This window comes from Columba livia, chromosome 1 (genome assembly GCF_036013475.1).
Source record: "Columba livia isolate bColLiv1 breed racing homer chromosome 1, bColLiv1.pat.W.v2, whole genome shotgun sequence".
NCBI classification, from domain to species: Eukaryota; Metazoa; Chordata; class Aves; order Columbiformes; family Columbidae; genus Columba; species Columba livia.
This window is the reverse complement of record NC_088602.1, coordinates 61,268,667-61,289,570: the sequence shown is the minus strand read 5'-3', so window position 1 is coordinate 61,289,570 and position 20,904 is coordinate 61,268,667. Positions and strand designations below refer to the sequence as shown.

Here is a 20,904-nt window from a genome sequence, read left to right as displayed (position 1 = left end):
CTTTCCAGCTCGCTGACTGAAAGACAGGCAGTTGTTTTTGGGCATTTTACTGTGGGGCAAAAACTTGCCAGGATCCAGTGCCTAGAGTTTCATATGTCATTTGTGATTTGCTGTGATAAGGACAGACACGGCGACCGACCTCTCCAGCCACCATCCTGTGCAGACATGGTGTTTCAGGGCCGCAAAGGGAAGAAGACCTTGAAGGAGAGAGGGCTGGAAGGTGCTACCGAGCAGTCCCTTTGGTAATACGAGTAGAAAGAGTTGCACCGAGGAAGCTCTTTGGAGCCATGTGGTCCCCAGTGCCTCTCCCACCTCCTCCTCCTCAGGCGGGAGGAGGCAGAGTTGCTGCTGCTGCCAATGCGCCAGGATAGAGAGATCTCGGCGCGGGAGGAGATGACGCAAAAGGCAGAGCTCCCCCCAAAAAAGTGTTTCTCCAGGACGAAGATGGCGGCAACTTAGCCCAGGGGCCCAAGATGCCTGTGCCCATCGGGGGCCCCCAGCCAGGCAGTTCCGCCCCGTGCGCCCGGGGACACCGCGCCCGGCGGCAGCAGCGGCGGCAGCCGCAGCCCATTGTCACCAGCAGCGGCGGCGGCCCCGGCAGCCTCCTCCTCCTCTTCCTCTTCCTCCTCCTCCTCTTCAGCATCCTCGGCAGCGCTCCGGGAGCCCTGCAGCAGCGTCTCTCCAGTTAGAGCGGAGGGGGGAGAGGAAAAAGAGAAGACGGAGACAGCGGTGCAGGCGTCTGTGCCGGGGCTCGTGGCTGAGGAAGAGGAGCAGCGAAGGCGGCAGGGAGGAAGAGGAGGCGAGGAACCCTCCCGGAGCCGTCTGTCGGCAGCGGGGGACGTGGCATGCAGGTGTCCGGGGGCAGCAGGCTTTTCTCAGGAGGGAGATGGGGTGCTGCGATCTGACCATGCCTGGGTGAGAGGGGGAAAGGACCAGCCGCGCAGCCCCGCCACCACCAACTATCACCACTACCACCACCATCTCCTCTCCCTCCTCCTCTCTCTGCGTTATTGCTCTTATCTTCTCCACGGCACTCCGCGTTGGATGGACTGGGGCTGCTTCGTGTGGTGAGACCAAGGCAGAGCCACCGGCGAAACCCAACAATATCTCAGAGGAAGAAAAGAAGAAAGAAAAAAAGAAGAGGGAGAAAGAGAGAGAGGAGGAGAGTGGAAGAGAGAGCAAGCGAGGAAAGGGAAGGCAGGCAAGAAAATCCCCCCAATCTTTTAAGTCAATGCATATTGTGGTGACACTGGCAAAGGAGCCCTCACGGTGGAGTCGGCCAGGGCTGTGCGTTCCCAAAATATGACCAGGGGTGCTTGGATGTGCAGTCGGCAGTATGATGACGGCTTAAAAATCTGGTTCGCACCCCGGGAGAACGAAAAACCCTTCGCGGATTCAGAGAGGGCTCAGAAATGGCGACTGTCCCTGGCATCGCTCTTGTTTTTCACAGTCCTGCTCTCTGATCACTTGTGGTTCTGCGCCGAGGCCAAATTCACGGGGACCGGAGAGAAGGAGCAGCCGCCGCCTGAGAAGCCGGAGCCCGCGGAGCCGGAGCTGCTGGCGGGCATGGGGGAGCCGGCGCCCCCCACGCCCCGGCTCCTCGCCCCCCCCTCGCCCTCCCTCCCTCCCTCCCCCGGCAGCAGCGACGGCGGCAGCCGCGGCAGCCGCACCAACGCCACCGAGCCCCGACACACCAAGGCTGCTTTCCTGGGGAACTCCACCGCCAGGCCCCTGGAGACGTGCCCCCCCCAGAGCTCCTCGTCCGGGCAGTGCTTCAGCGTGGGGGACGCGGAGGCGGTGTGCCGGCGGCGGGGGGGGCAGGAGCGGCCGCGGGGCGCGGGGCAGAGCCCGGCGCCCGGCTGGGACCTGACGGATTTTTACCTTTCCTTTTGTAATTCCTACACACTTTGGGAGTTGTTCGCCGGGTTGTCCAATCCGGACACTTTGAACTGCAGTCTGGATGTGGTGCTGAGGGGGGGAGGCTCCTGCAGCCAGTGCGTCCAGGCTTACCAGCGCTACGACCAGCACGCTCAGGAGAAATACGAAGAGTTTGAGGTTATGCTCCAGAAATATTTACAGTCGGATGAGTACTCGGTGAAATCGTGTCCTGAGGATTGTAAGGTAGGAGCCCCTGCTGTGTTTCCTGTCCCTGGCTGGCGGGCTGGCGTGCCTCCCTCAGCTGTTGTGGCTGTCGTGGTCCCTGTTTTGGCTGCTTCGGTCTCTGCTCCTGGCGCCGGCTGTGGTGGTTTTTAGGGTGCAGTCGAAGATGCGGAGGATGTCGGCGGGGAGACCCCGTTAGCGGATTGGTAAAAGGGAGGCAGAGAGAGGGGGAAGGTTGGAAAAAAAAATAAAAAAAGAAGTGATCCTCCGTCCTTTGGGAGTGCAGCGTTGGATTCCCCCTCCTCATGAATATGCGATTGGCTCCGGCTCGGCTGCCGGCTTCCAGCGGGTTGGGATGCGGTTTGGCGGCAGGCAGCGACGGGGGCTGCATGCCAATGAGCGGGGCCGGGACGACAGTCGGGGCCGCCCGACGATGCTGCCCTGCCCGCGGTCCCTCCGGGGCGAGTCGGGGCCGGGGCTTGGCCGAGGCCGGGGCGGCAGGTGGCCAGGTGGCCGCGGTGCCCGGAGGACGGGAGTCTCGTCCCTCAGCGGCGGCCGGGGGCGCGCACCGGCGGCTCCGTGGGTTCCATCGGGCTCTTGGCGCCGGGGGCTACGGGCAGAGGCGGCGGGTGCGCCGAGCGGCGGATCTGGGGGGCTCCCGGACGCCTCGGGAGCGGGGAACGGGACGGTGCCTCCAGGCGCTCTGCCAAAATCGTGGACCTCGGAAGCTGGAGGACGAGGACGAGGGTGGATGTCAAAGGGCACCGCACTGGTCCTTGGTTCGGAAGCGATGGTGGCAGACTTTCAATAAACCACGGTGGTTTTCTTTGGTGCTGCCAGTGACCTCTCAGAGAGATCCAGAGTTTTTTATTTTCCTTTGTTAGAAGGAAGGGTCCCATTTCGACTCTGTATAGCTGTTGTCTTCTCTCTGCTTTTGGCACAAGATTAGTTGGCCTAGCTCTCAGGACACCAAAGGGCAGAAAAAAAGTGTTAGCTTTGACACCTAAAATTACTAACTGCCTGCTTTTCAACCCATTAGTTTGAGTATTTATTGGGAGGTGGGCCAGGTGTATTATCTGGACTACTGTAGCACTACATTAACTAGTCTGAACCAAATCCTGCTTTAGCAGTGGAACACAACAGCGCATACAAATCAACGCTCTGAACAGTAGGCATAGCAGTACCTCTGTGCTTTGTAACTTCAGCAGTGCCCTCTGAAATAATTTCATGGTAACAGTTCATGCCTAAAGAATCCCATTCACCAATGAGCTAGTGCAATTTGCACGTATCTTTGCCACAAAATCAATCCGCAGTCCCTCCAGAAGCTGAAATATCCTGTTATCTAATTGGATAATATTGGAAAGTTGCTGTGTTTATTTTTTTTTTCTTGTTAAACTTCAAAAAAGTAAAGTAGTGTCATCAGTAATTTTGACTTCACTGTTTCTAGGTTATAAACTGTGTGTGTACATACTTGTATATAGGTCATGTACTCAGTTACTGATAATGTAAATATATTTTATTTCCAGAGTGAATTGGCCAAGTAAAAAAGCATACATTGTATCATACAGTGTATCAAATGTAAATAAATGTCTACTACTGTAAGGACATCTTTGCCATTTCAGTAACTCTTTAGCTAGAAATTGACCTCCTGCTCTGTGCTGCCAAACGATCAACATCTACTTTCTTAAAGTGATCTTTTGTATCACAGTTTAGTTTGACTGAACTTTACCACCAAGCATGCAGTTTCTCTACAGAACGTCACAGTGCAAAAGGTGTTGAAAAAGAACAGAATAGCAAATGTACACTGCATAATGATTTCTCCTTCGGAGACTCAATAAGGAGAAATACGTATCTAATGATGGGGGAAAAGTTGCTGACATTAAAATGATTGCATGAAACATATAAATAAATTAGACAAATGCAGTACCTATGACCTGCAGTTCTCTGTTTCCAAGCACCAGATAGTAATGCTCTATGTTTCGAGAATTTGGCCAACTAGTCTGTGTTAAAAAAGAAGGATATTCCATGAGGGAAAACGACAACAACAAGAACAATAAAACCCCCAAACCACAACAAAACAAAAACAGAAAAACCCCACCAAAAAAAACAAGGGTGCAACTTAGTGTTTTCTTTCTCTCCTCGGGGAAGCCAGAAGGCGGCGCAACCGGGTACGCGGGGCGGCTGGTCTGGGTTTGGATGGGCTGAGTGTGGCTGGACTTGTCTGGGTTTGGCTGGGCAGGGCCGGCTGCTGGCGGGGAGGTCGCTGTCCAGGGTGCTGGAGGGGCAGCGCGGTGGGCTGGGTTTGGCTGGGCTGGGTTTGGCTGGGCTGAGTGTGGCTGGGCTGGGCTGGCCGCTAGGGGGGAGGTCGCTGTCCAGGGTGCTGGAGGAGCAGCGGGGTGACCTCGCCGTCTGGCTGAGGAGCGGCCGGTCTCTTCCGGCCGTGTCCTTAGTTGTTGCCTCTGGGTCCCTCTGGAGCCTTTTGATTCGTTCTGGTGGTTGAGCGAGCATTTAGCTGGTCCAGCGGTCTGATAGCCATATGTGCTGATGTCCTTGTATGTGGTCTACCCTGAAGTGTGTACAGGTGAAACTAGAAAATCACGGTGAATACTTTGTGAGAATAGAGATATTTTTGCAGGACTTTCCTATGTTTTTTACATATTTTGTTTATAAAGCTTAGTCAGGAAACAGATTTCTTTTCATGTTAGTAAATATTATTATTTTTGAGCTTTGGGCATCTTGATAATTCTTTGCTTAAGAATCAGAATAGAAAATGACATCTGACTATGTGTTTTAGGTACACCATTTGGTTGGTTTATATAGTGAGCTACTTTGTCCTTCCTTTTAAACAAAATGCTAAAAATATTTGCTTTACTCAATAATCATATATGTAAGCACTGGCTTAATATAATCAAAGACTTGTTAAAGAATCTATTTCTATTTAAGAAAGTTTTAGTATTCTGGGAGGGCTACTACATTCAGAGAAAAGAGATTTTTTCATCCAGTTGACCAGCTATAGCTGATGAAAAAATCAATAAAATTTACACTGATTAACAGTCAACCTAAAACTTGTGATTGGCTAGTATTTCTCCCTTCCCCAACTCTCTCCACCACCATACTCCACCATTGACACAATTTGTTATCACATTAGAGTCAAAATCATGGTGATTTCTCAGTCCAGCAAGTTATATATTTCCAGAAAATACTATTGGTTATAACAAATAGTACATATCAAATACTTTTGATGTATGAGACTTTAGATTTTCTTTCATTTATCTGGAACAGTAAGAAAATGAACTTTCAAAATGTTCTGTGTTTCACTACATGTCTCCTGGCCTCTGGAGAATAATATAAACAAGTTGTTTTGTATTGCAGAATTTTGCAGTCAGGAGTTGTTTGGGTTATCAGATCACATTTAGTTATTTTACATGGTTAGCATTGGTTTAGGTTTTTATATATAAGTGTACTCACTTTTTTCCTTTTTAAATTAATTAATTAATGAATTTATTTATTTTAAGAATGCAGTCCTTTAATTAAGGTATTACTATTAAACCTCTCATTGAGCTGCATTGATATTTTTGAAGATTTTATAGAAAATGCTGAGAATTTTGAATTTTAGTATATTTGGAAAATCATTATTTATTTTTGATAGCATCAATGAACCTGCATATGCCTTTTATATTGTTAGGATGTCAGTAGATTTATATGTTGTTTAGAAATTCTGGATATCAGTGTTGTCTCACTATAAATCCATCTTAAACTTATTTCTTAAAAAACATCCTTGAAGACTGATGTCTCTATGTACTGTTTTCTTGTCTTGATAGCAATATGTCTGTAATGGCTAAACAATAAGAAACAGAAATATTGAAATGTATTACATATTCAGCAGGGTGACATAAATAGGTTGATATAGCTTTAATGAATCACTGAAGAAACAGTAACTGAGAATCTTGGTCTACATTTCTGTTTTTCTCTTTTAATTTAATTTAGAATTAAAACATATATTTATGATTTTTTTTTCCATATTATAAAGTAGTGATTGTATTTACAGAGATTGCTCTTGGCTATATCTGTAGTTTCTTGGTTTCCAGAATATCATTTTTATATGCAGTGGGACATAGGACTGTATTCAAATAGTTAACAGAACTGTATTGGCTTCGTGTTGGAAGACACAGTTCCTCATAATGACTTATCAGCTTTCTATCAGGGGAAATACTGAAGTTCTTATTCTTAAGACATCAGGCAATCACTCTGTGGAATAAAAGAAAATTCTGGCTACTTCTGATTAAGAACTGGGTCAAATAACTAAGTAGGACATGTGAATGTAAAGGTTTTTTTTTTTTTTTTTGAGACAGAGTTAGAACTTATGTCTTTGTGAAAAGACATGTCAGAGGCCGAGGCTTTCTGGGCAGATGTATTTATTAATGTTTGAACCAAACATCAGATATTGTGTTTTGACACAGACTTCTTTAACCCAGTGAAAGTTGAGAGTGTTTGAATGTGGCCTTCTTTAGTGCAAGTTAAATTATTGAAATATGTAATTCAGGTAAGTGCATTATAATGAAGATAACATTAAAATAATTTGGTTTTCTTCCTAGAATATCTAAAGGGAAAATTAAAAAGATATCAACTTTTTAATGTCAACACTGCTAAAAGGCAAACTTTAGCTGACATCCTAGGTGCTCAGCATGTACATGCATACTTTTCTTCAGGAATTAATTATCACTTAATAACTTCTGATTTGAGGTTTATGATGTTGGTATCAGAAATATGTGAGAAAATAGCTGAGTTATAATACTACTTAGTTGAAAATCATGCATATCAATAAAAGGTTTCATCATTAAACATAGATGGTATAGCTGATAGGAGTCTAGAGCTGGTGCTTCTGCTGCTAAATAGTTCTGTTTTTTTTTTTTTTTGGATCAAAGAGCTGTGTTTAACTTCTTTTATTTGAGTAAGAGGATGACTGAAAGTTATTTAAAACAATTAAAATCACATTTGTTCTCATTTATCTGGAAATATCAGAGCTTATATGAATCATGACTTTTCCAAGAACTTTTTCCTAAACAGCATATGTAGTCTAATTAGGTTTTGATTTAAACTCTCAGTTAAGCTGGCAGAAAAGAGCAGATGAGAAATATGAAACCACAAGCTCAAGTGATAAAAGAACCCTTCTGTTACAAAAGGTCACATAGACCAGCATCTGCTGCAAAGTTAGATATTTCAATTGAACATCTTAATCACTCAATATTTATATTACATGCAAAAGTGATACCTAAACTAATTAGAAGAAACTCTTACAAACTAAACCTTCAGAAATCTGCACTGATGGTCAGTGTCTAATAGAAACAGGAAAAAATAAACACCAGCTATTGAACCAATGCCTTTGCAGAATGGGTTAGAATTTAAATGTTAATTTTAAAGCTCTTTTAAAAATTAATAGTACACCGTATTAAAAAAAAGCCATGATACTCAAATGTACATATTTTTAAAAGTTTTGTTTAAAATGCTGTGAAACTAATGTGACTGTATAAACTGATCTTTGCACATGCTATTTTTTTCAGCTGATTTTTTTTTTTTAATAGAAGTTAAATTATTTTACAAAACTAATTTAAGACACATATATGTGGATGAATTTAACATAACTATTCTTGTAATAGTGCACTGGTAGATTAATATAAGGAGTGACACTGACTATGTACTAATGAACCTTGCATTTTGGCCTAAAATCCTGATTCAGCAATTTGGTTCAGTCTCCTGGTTTGAGCTAGATGAATGTCACTGCACTCAGGGAAGACTATGCATGTGCTTGTAGTCATTCAGTTGCTTAAATGCTTTGTTGGATCAGGATCAGGTCTCTTCACTCCTAAAAGAGCAAATTTCCCAGCTTGTTCTTTCCAGAAGTGAGTTTATCTCATTAACTTTTTGAAAGTTTGCATGTAGTTGATCATCTAGCTATTCATCGCATTCATAGTGTTGGGTATTTCATTCCTGACTTCAGCAAAAAAGACTACAAATGACTAGAACAGAGTAGTTGAAGTGAATTCCACTCTAGTTCAGTAGCCACCATTTCACACTTCCTGGTGTTAGTGTCACATGGCTAAAGACCTCCTGGCTCTGCTCTCAATTTCACTTTGTTCACTGATTCTTCTTGCATCAAGCACTACACTTCACATGCACCTTGCAAAGAATGCGACAGTCTTACTCTGTCATTTCATGTTCTTCTAGGAAAAGTAATCAAAATGCAAATTATAGTCCCATTGCTTATACTGCCTAAAAATTATTTAGTCTATACTCAGTAATTTATCACTTCAGTCTTGCCCTAAGAGCCATAATATATTTAGATCTGTGAATTCCCTAAAAGGGAAAAAGTAGCTTAGAAGCTGAATTCTTAAATATTACTTTCTGGTAAGTATCACTCATAATATTCCAGAAGATGGAAAATTAAATAATTTATCTGACAAAATAAAAAACCCAAAAACCAAAAAAACCTCAACAAAACAACTTAGTTGTCCAGCATGGATGTCCATGTCAAACATAAAAGTTCAGTGTCTCTTTGTAGTCAATAGAGATACATAAGTAGAGTCTGAGTTGGTTCACGATAACGTGGACATGTAAAACAGATCAAATGGATTACACCCTAAAAGTACCTATTTTGTATTCATTGTCTCTAAAGAGCACATATTGTCACTTTATCTCAGATACAGACACCTGCACTGTGGACCTCTAAAGTCACATTAAATGAATCCTAACAAAATGATTTTGGAATAAGAAAGAAGTTCGGATGAAATTGTGGTCATATGCAAAATTTAGCTGTGAGAAAGTTTGTGAAATCTTGTTACTTGTGCAGTCAAACACCAAACTAGTGAAATCACAAGCCTCTTGCTTTTCTCATAACTGTATTCTGTCACTGAAGAATGTGTGAGCTACGCAATCTGTTTCTAAGGGATGAGAATAGGAAGGGATGTTGTATGATAGCTATAGTTTTATCACTTTTTTGTGAGAGGGGAGGCCAAGAGCTTCTACATACTACTGTTTTCAGTTGTTACTTCTACTGAAAAGTCATACAATAACTGTTGTAGGTCATCGTCTTACTAGAAATTTTTGCAGATAAATCTAATCTGTTGCAGATTTTTTTTTTTTTTTTTAGGTGGGGGAGGGTGAGGGGGGATGGAGAACAGGGTTCTGTATGCATGAGAATTCCTATACATTACATTGGGTTTGATTTTCTTCTCTTAGACCAAATCAGAGGGAACTCCCAAGCCTACCCAATCTCTCTCACTGAGGAGACACATATTCTTAGACGTTTATGCCACTTTACTAAAATAACCATACTGTACTTTTCTGTGTACTTTTCACTGTACTTTTCTCTTGTCAGAACTGTGGAGCAAACATTGCTAAGTGAGAGAGTGTGATATCTTAGTTTACACTACAGCATCAATCAGTTAGATGAATACAAATTTAGTGAGGCACTAGGGACATTCTGGCTCATAGAATAATTTCTTAATTTCAAGGTACTTTAAAAAATTAAAAAGCAGAGTTATTTTTGGGTTTGTGATCTGACCTTGTTTGCAAACAAGGCAGATAAACAAAAGATGTAGGTCATTCCTTCAGAATATGCGTATTGAAGAGCTATAGCCAATGAGCTCCCAGTCCATAATGACAAAGAGAACATGGCATGGTGTAATTTGCTTTGAAGTGCAGCTGATCAACACTTATTCTCTCGGCCTTCATCTCATCTCATTCATCCAAACTGATGGACATGTCTTAAAAACTGTTTTTGAAATAACATTTTCCTAAAGCCTTTCTGGGAGAACCTGGTAGACACTTTGAAGCACTGGTCAGATGCAACCAAACTGTTGGGACAAATGGTGGTGATAAATGTTGAACTGATAAACTTCCAGGAGTTCAGTATTAATATCTTGGTTCTTTTAAGTGTCTTGTAGATGGTGACTGGAAATTTTACCTTTCATATAGATTGATGCTGAGAGCACATTCAGAGGTTTCATAATTAGAAGACAATCTACTGATTAAAAACAGTAGCAAAGATGATCTAAGTTACCAAAAAACAGTATGTTTGGCTCCAGGTTTTTAGAAAATCTGTAACAGTTTGGAAGTCATTGTGGATTTTTTGAGTGAATTCAATGAAGTTAGGAGGAAACTGTACCTGAGAGATTACAAATTAAAAAAAAAAAAAGGCCAAATCTCCACTTTTGGGATATGAAGGTGTCATTTTTACATATTTTTTTTACATTACAATTTAGTGAAGTTCCTTAGTCAAGCCAAATTTATTCTTTATAAAATTTGATAAAGAAAAAAAGATATTTTTATTTGTATTTTAGAATGTGTAATATATTTTAGTTTTCAGGAGATATTTTCCAGGAAGAAAATATATGTAGAATACATGTTTTATACTTGCTGATCCTCTGCATGTTACATTAGATGTTGCCTTCAGTTTATCTTAATGCTCATGTAAATGGAAACTTGGGCCTGTCAACACACTTTGTCTCTGTAAAACATCACAATGAAGTATCTTTATTACTTTTTAAAGATATTAACAATCCAAGACCAGAGGACATTCTCTATTAAAGGGAAGGGCAAAGGTAGATTTTCTGTAATATTTAGAAATATAGTTTTTCTCATTTTATCAATTATTTTAGGAGAAAAAGAGAGTTTCCAGAGTAGGTTGGTTGATGAATTGCTGGTTATTGCTCTACATTGGTTAGTTTGCTCTCCATACTTTAGGTATTGCACTCACAGGTTCTTATCAGAAAAAAAAAAAAATTTTTTATAAGATGTATATAAATACTTGGATTTAAAGATCTGTTAAGGAAGAAATTGAACAATCCTTAAATGCTTTAGAATCTATATTAACAGTTAATTACATACCACATAGATTTTCGTAACAGACAGCTAAAGATAAGATCATAAATATAAATTTTGTTCATGTATACATATTCTTCGTGAGGAGCAGCATAGTCAGAAAATCCATTGCTGGTGTGGAAAGTTTATTCTTAACACATATTAGGTGATAGTTGATTTATTATGCTCACAATTCAAGAAAATGTATATATTTTTTTATTAGTATAACTTCATCATTTAGAGGGGTATCTTTATTGTTGTTAGAGCTGAAGTTACATTTTCCAAGGCACTAAAATGATCTCCGCTGAGACAAATTTTTTGTATGTCTATACATGTACACTGGTTTAAAAAACACATGCTCTTTACAACAAAGCCCAGCTTGTAGAAAGACAATAAAAATAGCAAATATACCATAAAATATATTTTTAGGCTATATTTATTGTGGAATAAAAAATAAAAGTACATATTTTAAAAAAATATTTTCACAAAAATTACATGCAAATATCCCATGTGTGCTCTTAACATTGCCTTCACATACGATATTTTTTTGAAACTGTATTTCTGTATAGAACAGTTATAGGATAATAAGAACATTTTATTTATTCGCAGTTGCAAGTAAAAATGCTTGTGTATTTATAGATTTAAAACTGACTTTTAAAAGAAGATCACTTCATGGTGAAACACGATATCGCACATCTCACTTTAAAAGTAAATTGTTTTAAAACTATGAGAAAACTATAACTTTGAGTTTCAATGTATAATATAAAAATGATAAAACTAAAATTATGTGTGTCAGTCATAATCTTTTTTATTAAAGAACAGTTACAAATAATCCAAAATCTGTGCTTTGGTAAAGGCTAATGCCTCTGGAAATTGTCAAGAGAAGCATTACCATAAGATCTATTTGGAATACTGATAATAGATTTCTTAAGCAAGTTTCTGGTGGTTTGCCAGTGGGATGTGTCTCTACTGATTCCAGCCATGTTGAAGTTGTGCAAACAGTGTAATCAATGGAGAAAGATCCATGATGTCAGAGCCTAATTCATTGACCTTTTTATTATGATGCAAAGTATTCCAAATGCATCTATTTTGGAATATTGCAGATTTTATACCCCTGTAAGTACAGAAACATCCCTTCATGTTTTTCCTTTCACCCTACGTTCAAGCTGTTAGTATTGTGGTACAGTGCCTTAAAGTGAGACTGGGCAGTTTTGATAATTCGGAAATTTTTATGGAAGGGAATGAGTGTGGGAAGCGCCCAGTGTTCTGTTGATGGGGATGCCCTGGCACCTGCTGCCAGGAACGCAGAGGCTTTGCCTGTTGGGCTGCACCGCTGGAGCAGAGCCAGGGCTGAGGATATGCGGGGATTAGATTCCATTGCCTGGAGGTTCTGCACTTAAAAGAAGGAAGGAAAAACAAACATGTAGCCAAGGTCCCAGGGGATGGGTTTTAAAATTCTTTCTGCATTCAGAGATGAGGGATGTTCATTTCTAGCCCCATTCTTCTGTGGAGTTAAAGTCCCTGTAAATATTTCTACACAGAACCTGCCAGAACTTGGACCAGTATTATGAAGAAGTGGGACTTTCTGAACAAGGTACATTGGAAATATTGGGCAAATTATCTTAAAAACAGAATTATTTTTTATTATTTTTTTTTCTTCTATGCTTTGTGGTGTAATAATCATTGGGGAAATGACCCCTATTATAAGCTAAGTTTAGCTAACAAGATATAGTGTATCACTGGAGTTCAGGAAATGAGGCTTGCTGTTTTATATCCCAATTCAGTTAGAAGTGCATTATGGTTTCTTTTGTCTCTATTTAAATCTTATAAATGTTAAAGATGAATCTTATAAATATACATTTTTTTGCAACCTCACTATATTAACAAAATTAAATCATTACTGTAACAATAGCTTTTCAAAATTTAGCAGCTGAGATTGATTCCTGGGACATGACCTGAGTAAATGTACTGCAAGCCGATCTCTGTATAATAGATGTGAATTCAAAATACTGTTTTATTTTCATTTATAAATATAGACCAATTTTCTATAATCAGGAATCTACAATGACATAACCCAGGACTAACTCCATTGCAATTAATGACTTTACTTAAATGTAATACTGTTTGGAGAGCAGAAGGATATACTTTAAAATTCAAACATATTAAATCAAAGGGACAGATTTGACTCAGACTGATTCGTTTCACAAACCTTGCTACAACAAGCAATATGTAGGGTGCTTTAAATGTTCATTTCCTTGTCTTTGACTGACGTTACTAATTTGTTATTATTGTCAGATTAATGGTCTCCCCCACTGCCCCTTTTCTTTGTCGTTGTACTTGGTCTTGATCCCATTCTCCAACTGATTTTTCAGGCACATAGCAGAAGAATGTTGTGAGCTTAACTTGTTCAGCTATTTGGGGGAGGCGAAACCTTGAAGACAACAAAGCAGAATTAATTTGCCTTTTCCCGCCAAGAGTGTAGGTCATCCACAAGCATTAAAAGCAGAGATGCTGATCAGTGGTATTGCTAGTTTAAATCCAGAGAAGCTGCTTTGATCGCTGTAAAGACACTCTGTATTTACATTGGTATAAATACAGCTAGAATTTTAGCATATGTTGAAGAATTGATCAGGTAATGGAAGTTTTGCTCTGTGGTACATTTCAACACTCACAAAAAAGGTAGTAATTTTAACAATGACTCATCTTAACTAAAAATTACAGGTATTATACACACATAGGTGTATGTATATGATAGATATATAGATATATGTGTCTTACAGGAGGTGCAACAAGGAAATTACTGATCTAGGATCAAACAACTTGGAGAGGCTAGGACAGACCTGAAGTCCTGTGGAAATCTTTGAAATGTCCTGGATTCTTTAAAATTAAGAAGTAGTTTAGAAATTAGAGAAAAATGTAACCATTTTTTCTAAATGGACTTTTCCTTTTTGCAGCCACTGATTTGTTTTATTTTTGACTGATCTGGAGATGTAAATTACTTATTCTCTTTCTTACATCAAGACTTCAGAAAGGCCCCACAGTCAACGTGAAATACACAAGCATCGATTGCCGATGTCATATGCACACTAATAGAATTTTACATTGGTCTTCGCAATTCCTTTGTATAAACCCTCTGTGTGTTTGGACTGAAATCTGGATCGCAGGTTCAAACAAAACCACTTGAAGCTCCATGTATCTCTGCTACCTAATATTGATAGATTATGGAAGAAGCTACTTTAAATGTTCTATTTGCTTAACTGGAATATTTTAGATTATTTCTGTTTCTGCTTTTATATTTGCACATTACATAACAAGGGTTTTTGGTTTGTATGTTTTGTTTTGTTTTGTTTTGTTTTTTAAGGCCAAGACCTTTGATTGCTATGATTATCTGCGAGATCAGGTTTTTGTTACTGTTGCATCATCTGAGTTTTATATTTTTTCTGGGATATTTTCAAGGACAGAATTATGTTAGCTTGTGCAATATAAGCATGAATTTCAGTGACTTCCCAAATATTTATTTAAGCCTTTTTTTTGCAGTTTTCTGTCTACTTGCGGCTGTTTCCTTTCAATTACTGGAGAAACAGTCCTCCTTAAATTTTAGTATGAATGTAAATATTTATGTTGTGCTTTATTTTTTTTTTCCTTCTCATGGTTTTTAACACAGGCTTGATTTGAAAGGAGATGGTATTTGGGATGGAAGAGATGTTTTTTTTTTCCTTTTATAGTTGTTTAGATCTTCAAGAGGAGGAGATGATATGTTTTGCAGCTTGCAGGAAATATTTACATCTCAAAATTTTACCAAAATCATGATTGGCAGGGAAGATCAAGAGGCTTATAGGGAGGAATAAGAGATCTGTGAATATCAATAAGCTTGTTTTGGATTACTCTAAATTTGTTCTCCTGTGTACAGGATAAAAAAAATGGAACTTAAAGTGTATCTGAATAAGGAGGTGTTTAAAATGATCTGGTGATATGTTTTAAAGAGAAGCAAAAGACCTCAAAGTGATGTTTTGTTTTGTTTTTTTCCTGCAAGGAACTAAAATATTACAGAAATTCAGCAATGCAGAGGCCTCACAACACACAGTGTGCAATGAGGTGCACTCGTTCTATTCCTCAAAGGGCTGGTCCTGCTTGAAATTCTTCACTTTGTGTCTTAATAGAGTTAAAATGCAACTATTTATTTCTTGGAGAGTCTGTGCCCACTTGGGCACACAGCTCACAAATCAAGTGCTTGAACTGTGTACAGGCAGCTGCCCTGAGGCTGTGTCTACATTAGCATTTTAGTTCAGGGCAGGGGTGTGATTTTGAAACAAATCTCCCATTCTCACTCTTACTGTATCTCGATTCACATCACGGAGCAATCTGGGAGTACACAAACTGGATTGCTTCCCACCAAAATTAAGGCAAAGAAGTGCCCCAGAAGCACATCTGATGAGTTGCAGGCGCTAAGGGATGTGCAATCTATAGCACCAGGTTCAGCCTGAAGTAAAATCTATGATACTTATGTAATGTGGATGCCAGGTTCTCAGCACTGTGTCGGTCTGCAGAGTGCTTGCTTCTACAGAGCCCCACTCCTTGTTAATATTCACATAGCCACAGAAACTGAAATTCAGCCCTCACCTGGAGAAAATTCCCAAAGTATCTCAGCAATTTCTCGAGGACTGCAGCTCAAGGCCCTGAACTGGGAACTGATTCATTGCACCTGACTCTATATAATCATAGTACTACTGATCATCAATTATTCTATTTTTTTTAAAGGTTTTTTTCCCTCCTTCTGCTGGCCTGCCTGTGGAGGTGATGCACAGCATGGTGCAGAGCTTTGCTCTGTGCCATCCCTGCAGCTGCCAAAGCCCTGTGCAGCAGAACCACTGCAGCTCTGCTGCATTTTGGGCTCTCTTGGCTGGTTCTGTCCTTGCTGTGGAATTCACAGCACTTTCCCAGCTCACAGATGTAAGACCGAAGAGACTGTTCTGTGTCTCTTTGTGACAACTCTTGAATTTTTAGTTTCAGAATCATGCAAAAATGAACAATTAGTGTGGGGAAGGAGGGAGGGAGGGCAATCAGCAGGAATGGAACAACTCTAACCTTCATAAAATGCTGCCTTCACTATCTTCTAACTTATTTTCTTGTTTGCTACTAGAAGAAAAAAAAATATATATATGGGGCAATGTTCACTCTGGATTTTAGGTAACCACTGAATTGTTGACTAGATATGCAGGATATATGCAGTATAATAACTGATTTTCTTTTTTAGTTATCGCATTTCCTATATACCTGACTCCGTTTTCTTTGGATTTTTCAGCATTGAGGACAAGACTGTATTTATGGTATTGATTGATGCTGTTTTTCTTCACAGAGTGAAGTGTTTTTCTTTGAAAGATTAAAAGAGTACTGTGTGGTTCTTTAAAAAAATATAACAATAGGATAATAATGCCTGGTTGACAGAATATTTGTTGTTAGTACAGGCAACTGCTACCTTTAAAATTTTCATTATTTAAGCTTTTTTATTGCAATACTCCCAGTAATTACAGGTAGACATTGCTTTTGAACCCTGAAAACTCATGCCATGCATTGAGCTGCTTTTAAGTACTTCTGGGAAGAAAATTAGTTCTTCTAAAAGTCATGATCAACCAACCCTGTTCCAACAGTAACAGTGTTCCTGGAAACCTATGGAGCTTAATGCTTTTAGCCTTTGGTAACCTCCAGGAAGCTTTCTTACCTTTTCCTCAACTCACAGCTCCAGTGGGGCTGAAAAGAAGCAAGAAAAATGATTAATTGGCATAACAAAAATGGATAAACAAGTCATTTACTGAAACAGTATTAGTGTGTTTGATTGAAACATTGGGGGAAACCTGCAGGTGATCAGCACTTACTTCACTACCAGATACTACTGAGCTGACCAGGAGCTACAAGGGAGACCAACTAGCAGAGGCAGGACAAAGCGTTTGGTGTGGCAGGTTGCCAAAACTGCAGATGTTTAACTTAGGTCATCAGAAGAGTAGACAGACAACATATTCTTATAAGGCTTCAATTGCATGTATCTCAGATTATACTCAATGTTGATTTATCCTGAAGCCAGAAGGAGCTGATACTGAAGAATGAGAAAACTGAGGAGAGTGTATTTTTGGTAAGCAGGATATAGGAACTGACATAGTACGCTGCTCAGTGATCTGCTTGGTGTCATGTCCTATCTCTGGGGATAAGCTTGGGAGATAAAAAGAATACTACAGCAGACATAAAATTGTTTGCTAGTTTGCTTTTCTTCTTACCTCATATTAGGCAGTGGTCAACTTATCATGCTTATGATTCAAAAAAATACAGTATATTTTTCTATTAGTATAATTAATACACAAAGGAGTATCTTACCATTAGAAATAAATTGTATTTTCAAAGGCTCTTAGAATGGTATTAAAAATCGTGGTTTTCTCTACATCTGTAGCAAAACCACAAAAATTTCATCAAAATTTGGTTCTTGCTATGTTTCATGCATTAGGTCTGTTGGTTCTTTGTAATAATTAAGATTGAATTTCTGTTCCTATAGTTCTTAGTTAATTTTTTGTATAACTCCTATACCTTTTTTTTTCTTATATCTAGTGGCAAATTGTTAGATGAAAGTGGAGACTAATGTAGAAGGAGAGGATTATATTTATGTAAATTATAGTAAAGTGGTATAGCCAAACTAGTAATCAAAACCAGAAAAAAAATAATTGAATATATTGAAATACTAGTGGAGGGATTTGCTGCCTATATGTCCCTTGAACATACGTTTGTTGCATTGTATTAATGGCTACTGACTGACAAAGGCATTTAAATGCAGCTTCTTACTTGACAAAAGGATTTTATTTATGTATTGTACACACAAATGAGAATAATATCTGTACATCTGCTGTAATACAAGAGTTTCTCTGTGGTTGCAACACATTACAATGTAGCCTTCTACATATAATTCTTGGCAAAAAGGACTTGTGTAACAAGTCCTCAGGCATTAAGCTTTTGCTATTAGCAGTCTCTCATAGACACAGTTTCACATGTTGCTGTTTACCTACTTGAAGTCTCTAATGGACATTGGTGCACAGCACACTTTGCTATGGTGCAGCTGGGGTTGAGATAAACACAATATTTCAAATTCATGCCCACCATTGGCAAAGATGACAGTTTATAACACCTTTTAGGATATAGCTCTTCTTTTTCCTTTCTTGTTCACTGCTACCTAGCCTTTTCTCTTTTTCCCTCCCCAAGCTCTCCACCAAACTAACCTCTCCTGATGTGTTTGACTGTGGATATTTGATACAGTAATATGCTGTACTAAGAAGGACAATTTTCTGAAAGGTGAAATGAGAGATGAGTATCCATGACAGCAGACCTGCAACTGAAAGGTGTGGTTTATGCTGTATAGAAGCTGGGATAAGAATAAGTTGTGTGCCCACAAAACAGAAGAGGGTAACTGCAGAGGTAACTTGACTTTTCATTTATTGTTTGTATTGGTTTGTTTCCAGCTTGCTGTACAGAACAGAGCGCTTTGCTATAAAGAACTTGTATGTATAAATCCACAGAAAGATTTAAGTCCTTCTTCAAAGTGGTGTTATCCTTGGACTTGGTGACATTAGACACAGAATTCCATCTGTCTGGTTTAAACAAAAAATAAAAAATATTTGTCCATTTTAAATACTCAGTTTTCAGATTTGCGAATCTCTTCATTTGTCTTATGAAGAGAGATAAGTAATTTAGTTTATTCATGATTTAATTATTCATTGTGTCTTTTTAGCCTCTTCCTTTAGAGGTATCAAGCTTATCCCCAAATAAATCTTAGCCTTTGTAATGTCTGAACCAGTACCCTTTCGTTTTCATCTCTTTCTCAACAATGTTTTTATTTTAGATTGTGGTTGGTTCCAGAGGAGTGTTTTTGCTGGTCTGTGCATGTCAAGAGGGTATTCCCCCCTCTTCAGTGGTCATACTGAGTTTTTAATTCTAGACGAAGTATTTCATATGGTTTTTTCCAGTATGCATCTATTAGGCTTGGCAGTGCTGGATTCTATCTACCATTATTTCCCATTTCACTGAACTCTTTTAAGTGACCCAAAAGCTCCTTGGCCTGCATTGGCCTTGATTAACCTAAGATTTGTTGTGTCACTTGTAAGCATTTCCATCTTTTTGTTAGTTCTATTTCTAGGTGATTAATAAACAGATTAAACACTTTTGTCCCTAGTAGAGAACCTGCGGGCACCCTGCTGTTAACCTTGAGCCACATGGAGCATTGACCATTAATAAATATATTCTGCTTTTATATTCTGCTTTTTGTAGTTGGTTTCTAATCAATGACAACACTTTACTTCCCGCCCTGTGATTACTTAGTTTCTCTAACAGCCTTTTGTGGGAAGCATTCTCAAAGGCCCTTTGAAAGTCCAGAAAACTTGCATCAACCAGTTTTCTTTTATCTGCTATTTATTAACATGCCAAAAGAATTCTAATAGGTTAAGGAGATGTACGAGGCATTAAGGCTTCTAACTTTAATCCAGATATTTAACGCTTTTATTTTTAATTGGTACCTCAGTTAGTGTATTTATTACTGCAGTAATATGTGTGTGGAGGTGTTTGAATTCTTCCTTGCTTTCTCTCAGTAGTTACATGCAGATGATCACTCTCTGCGTGGTTCAGCATGCAAACTGATTTCAATGTGAGGCTGCTTAATTGTGATTTTTTTTTTTTTTTTTTTTTTTTTGTCAGTATTAAATTGCTTTGGGACCCTTGAATAAAGAGCATCTCATTCTTGGGATATGTTGAAATTTTATTTATCGATTTGTTCCAGCCATTCCTCTTGCAATATCTGAATTGTCAAAAGCTCCTTATCGTTACTTGGAAAGGCTGATATCTTCTCAGTGCTATCTGAGACAAAAAGTGATGTAAAAAAATAATTTGCTTTATCTTTTATGTTCTCATCTTGTCCAGTTTCTTCTTTAACTTCTTGGAAGGGTAATCACAATCTTTCTTGGTCATATTTTTGCACCCGGTTAATCCATATATTCTCATTTAGCCATTCAATTTCACTGCTGAGATGTGTCTATCACTGTTTATGCATCTTGGAGACCTTACGTGTTCTGTGCCAAATACACTGCCAAATCCACAAATAGGTTATGTTGCAGTCCCAAAACTAACTTGAATATTCCTTGTTCAAAGATTTGACTGGGTTGAAGTCTAATTTATTTATTTATTTATTTATTTGACTCTGTAGCACTTGGAAGGTAGAGTAACATGTTTTTCGCAAAGAAAAGGTGAAGAAGTGGAGTTGTGTGCTGGGTCATGCAACAAGGTCTTAGCTTGAAAGGGAATAACAGAATAAACTCACATTCTGATTAGAAATCTAGGACAAAAGAGAATTTTGTAAATTTTTACTGAGATACAGTTTCCAAGTAGACTTTTTTTCTAAGTTTCTTCTTGCCTTGATATGTTGCGCCATCTATGCACACACATACCTAATTGTCTGAGGTGCTTCTTTAAAAAATTGCTATATGCATTGTTGGCACGGTTTCTACTCTTATTCCTTTAGAGAAACAAACAGTTTTTTTTTATTTATTTGGTGGCTTATTTATTTATTTGTTTGTTTGTTTGTTTGTTTGTAACCCCTATACCCCCCCAAAATCCGAACAGACTATGTGATGCCATTTTCCACCATTGGTGTAGTTGCCTAGTAGCTGGAGAACTCAGTTGAGGGGAATTTGCCCATGTATGCTCAGTGCCTTTCACAACTTGAAGATACTCAAAGTCACTTCTCTCTATAGAAGCCTTTCTTCTAAAATGCACCCACAAAGGCTGTGGTTTTTTGTTTTGTTTTGTTTTGTTTTGTTTTGTTTTTTTGTTTTGTGCTATTTCTAATAGTTACCACAAAGATAAGAATGCTGCTTGCCAGGGCTACTCTTCTCTTGCAGAAGCTCGCTGTTCAAAGACTGA

At 39.3% G+C, this 20,904-nt stretch overlaps 1 protein-coding gene across 1 annotated transcript in view; it reads left to right on the top strand.

The window, feature by feature from the left end:
• Positions 1 to 265: 265 nt before the first annotated feature.
• The window catches only part of NALF1 (NALCN channel auxiliary factor 1), a 483,922-nt gene continuing 463,283 nt past the window's right edge, over positions 266 to 20,904 (top strand). The window contains exon 1 of the mRNA XM_065058311.1: positions 266 to 2,121. Within this exon, the coding sequence (XP_064914383.1) occupies positions 1,303 to 2,121 (819 nt within the window). The 5' untranslated portion in view covers positions 266 to 1,302. The remainder of the gene's footprint in view (positions 2,122 to 20,904) is intronic.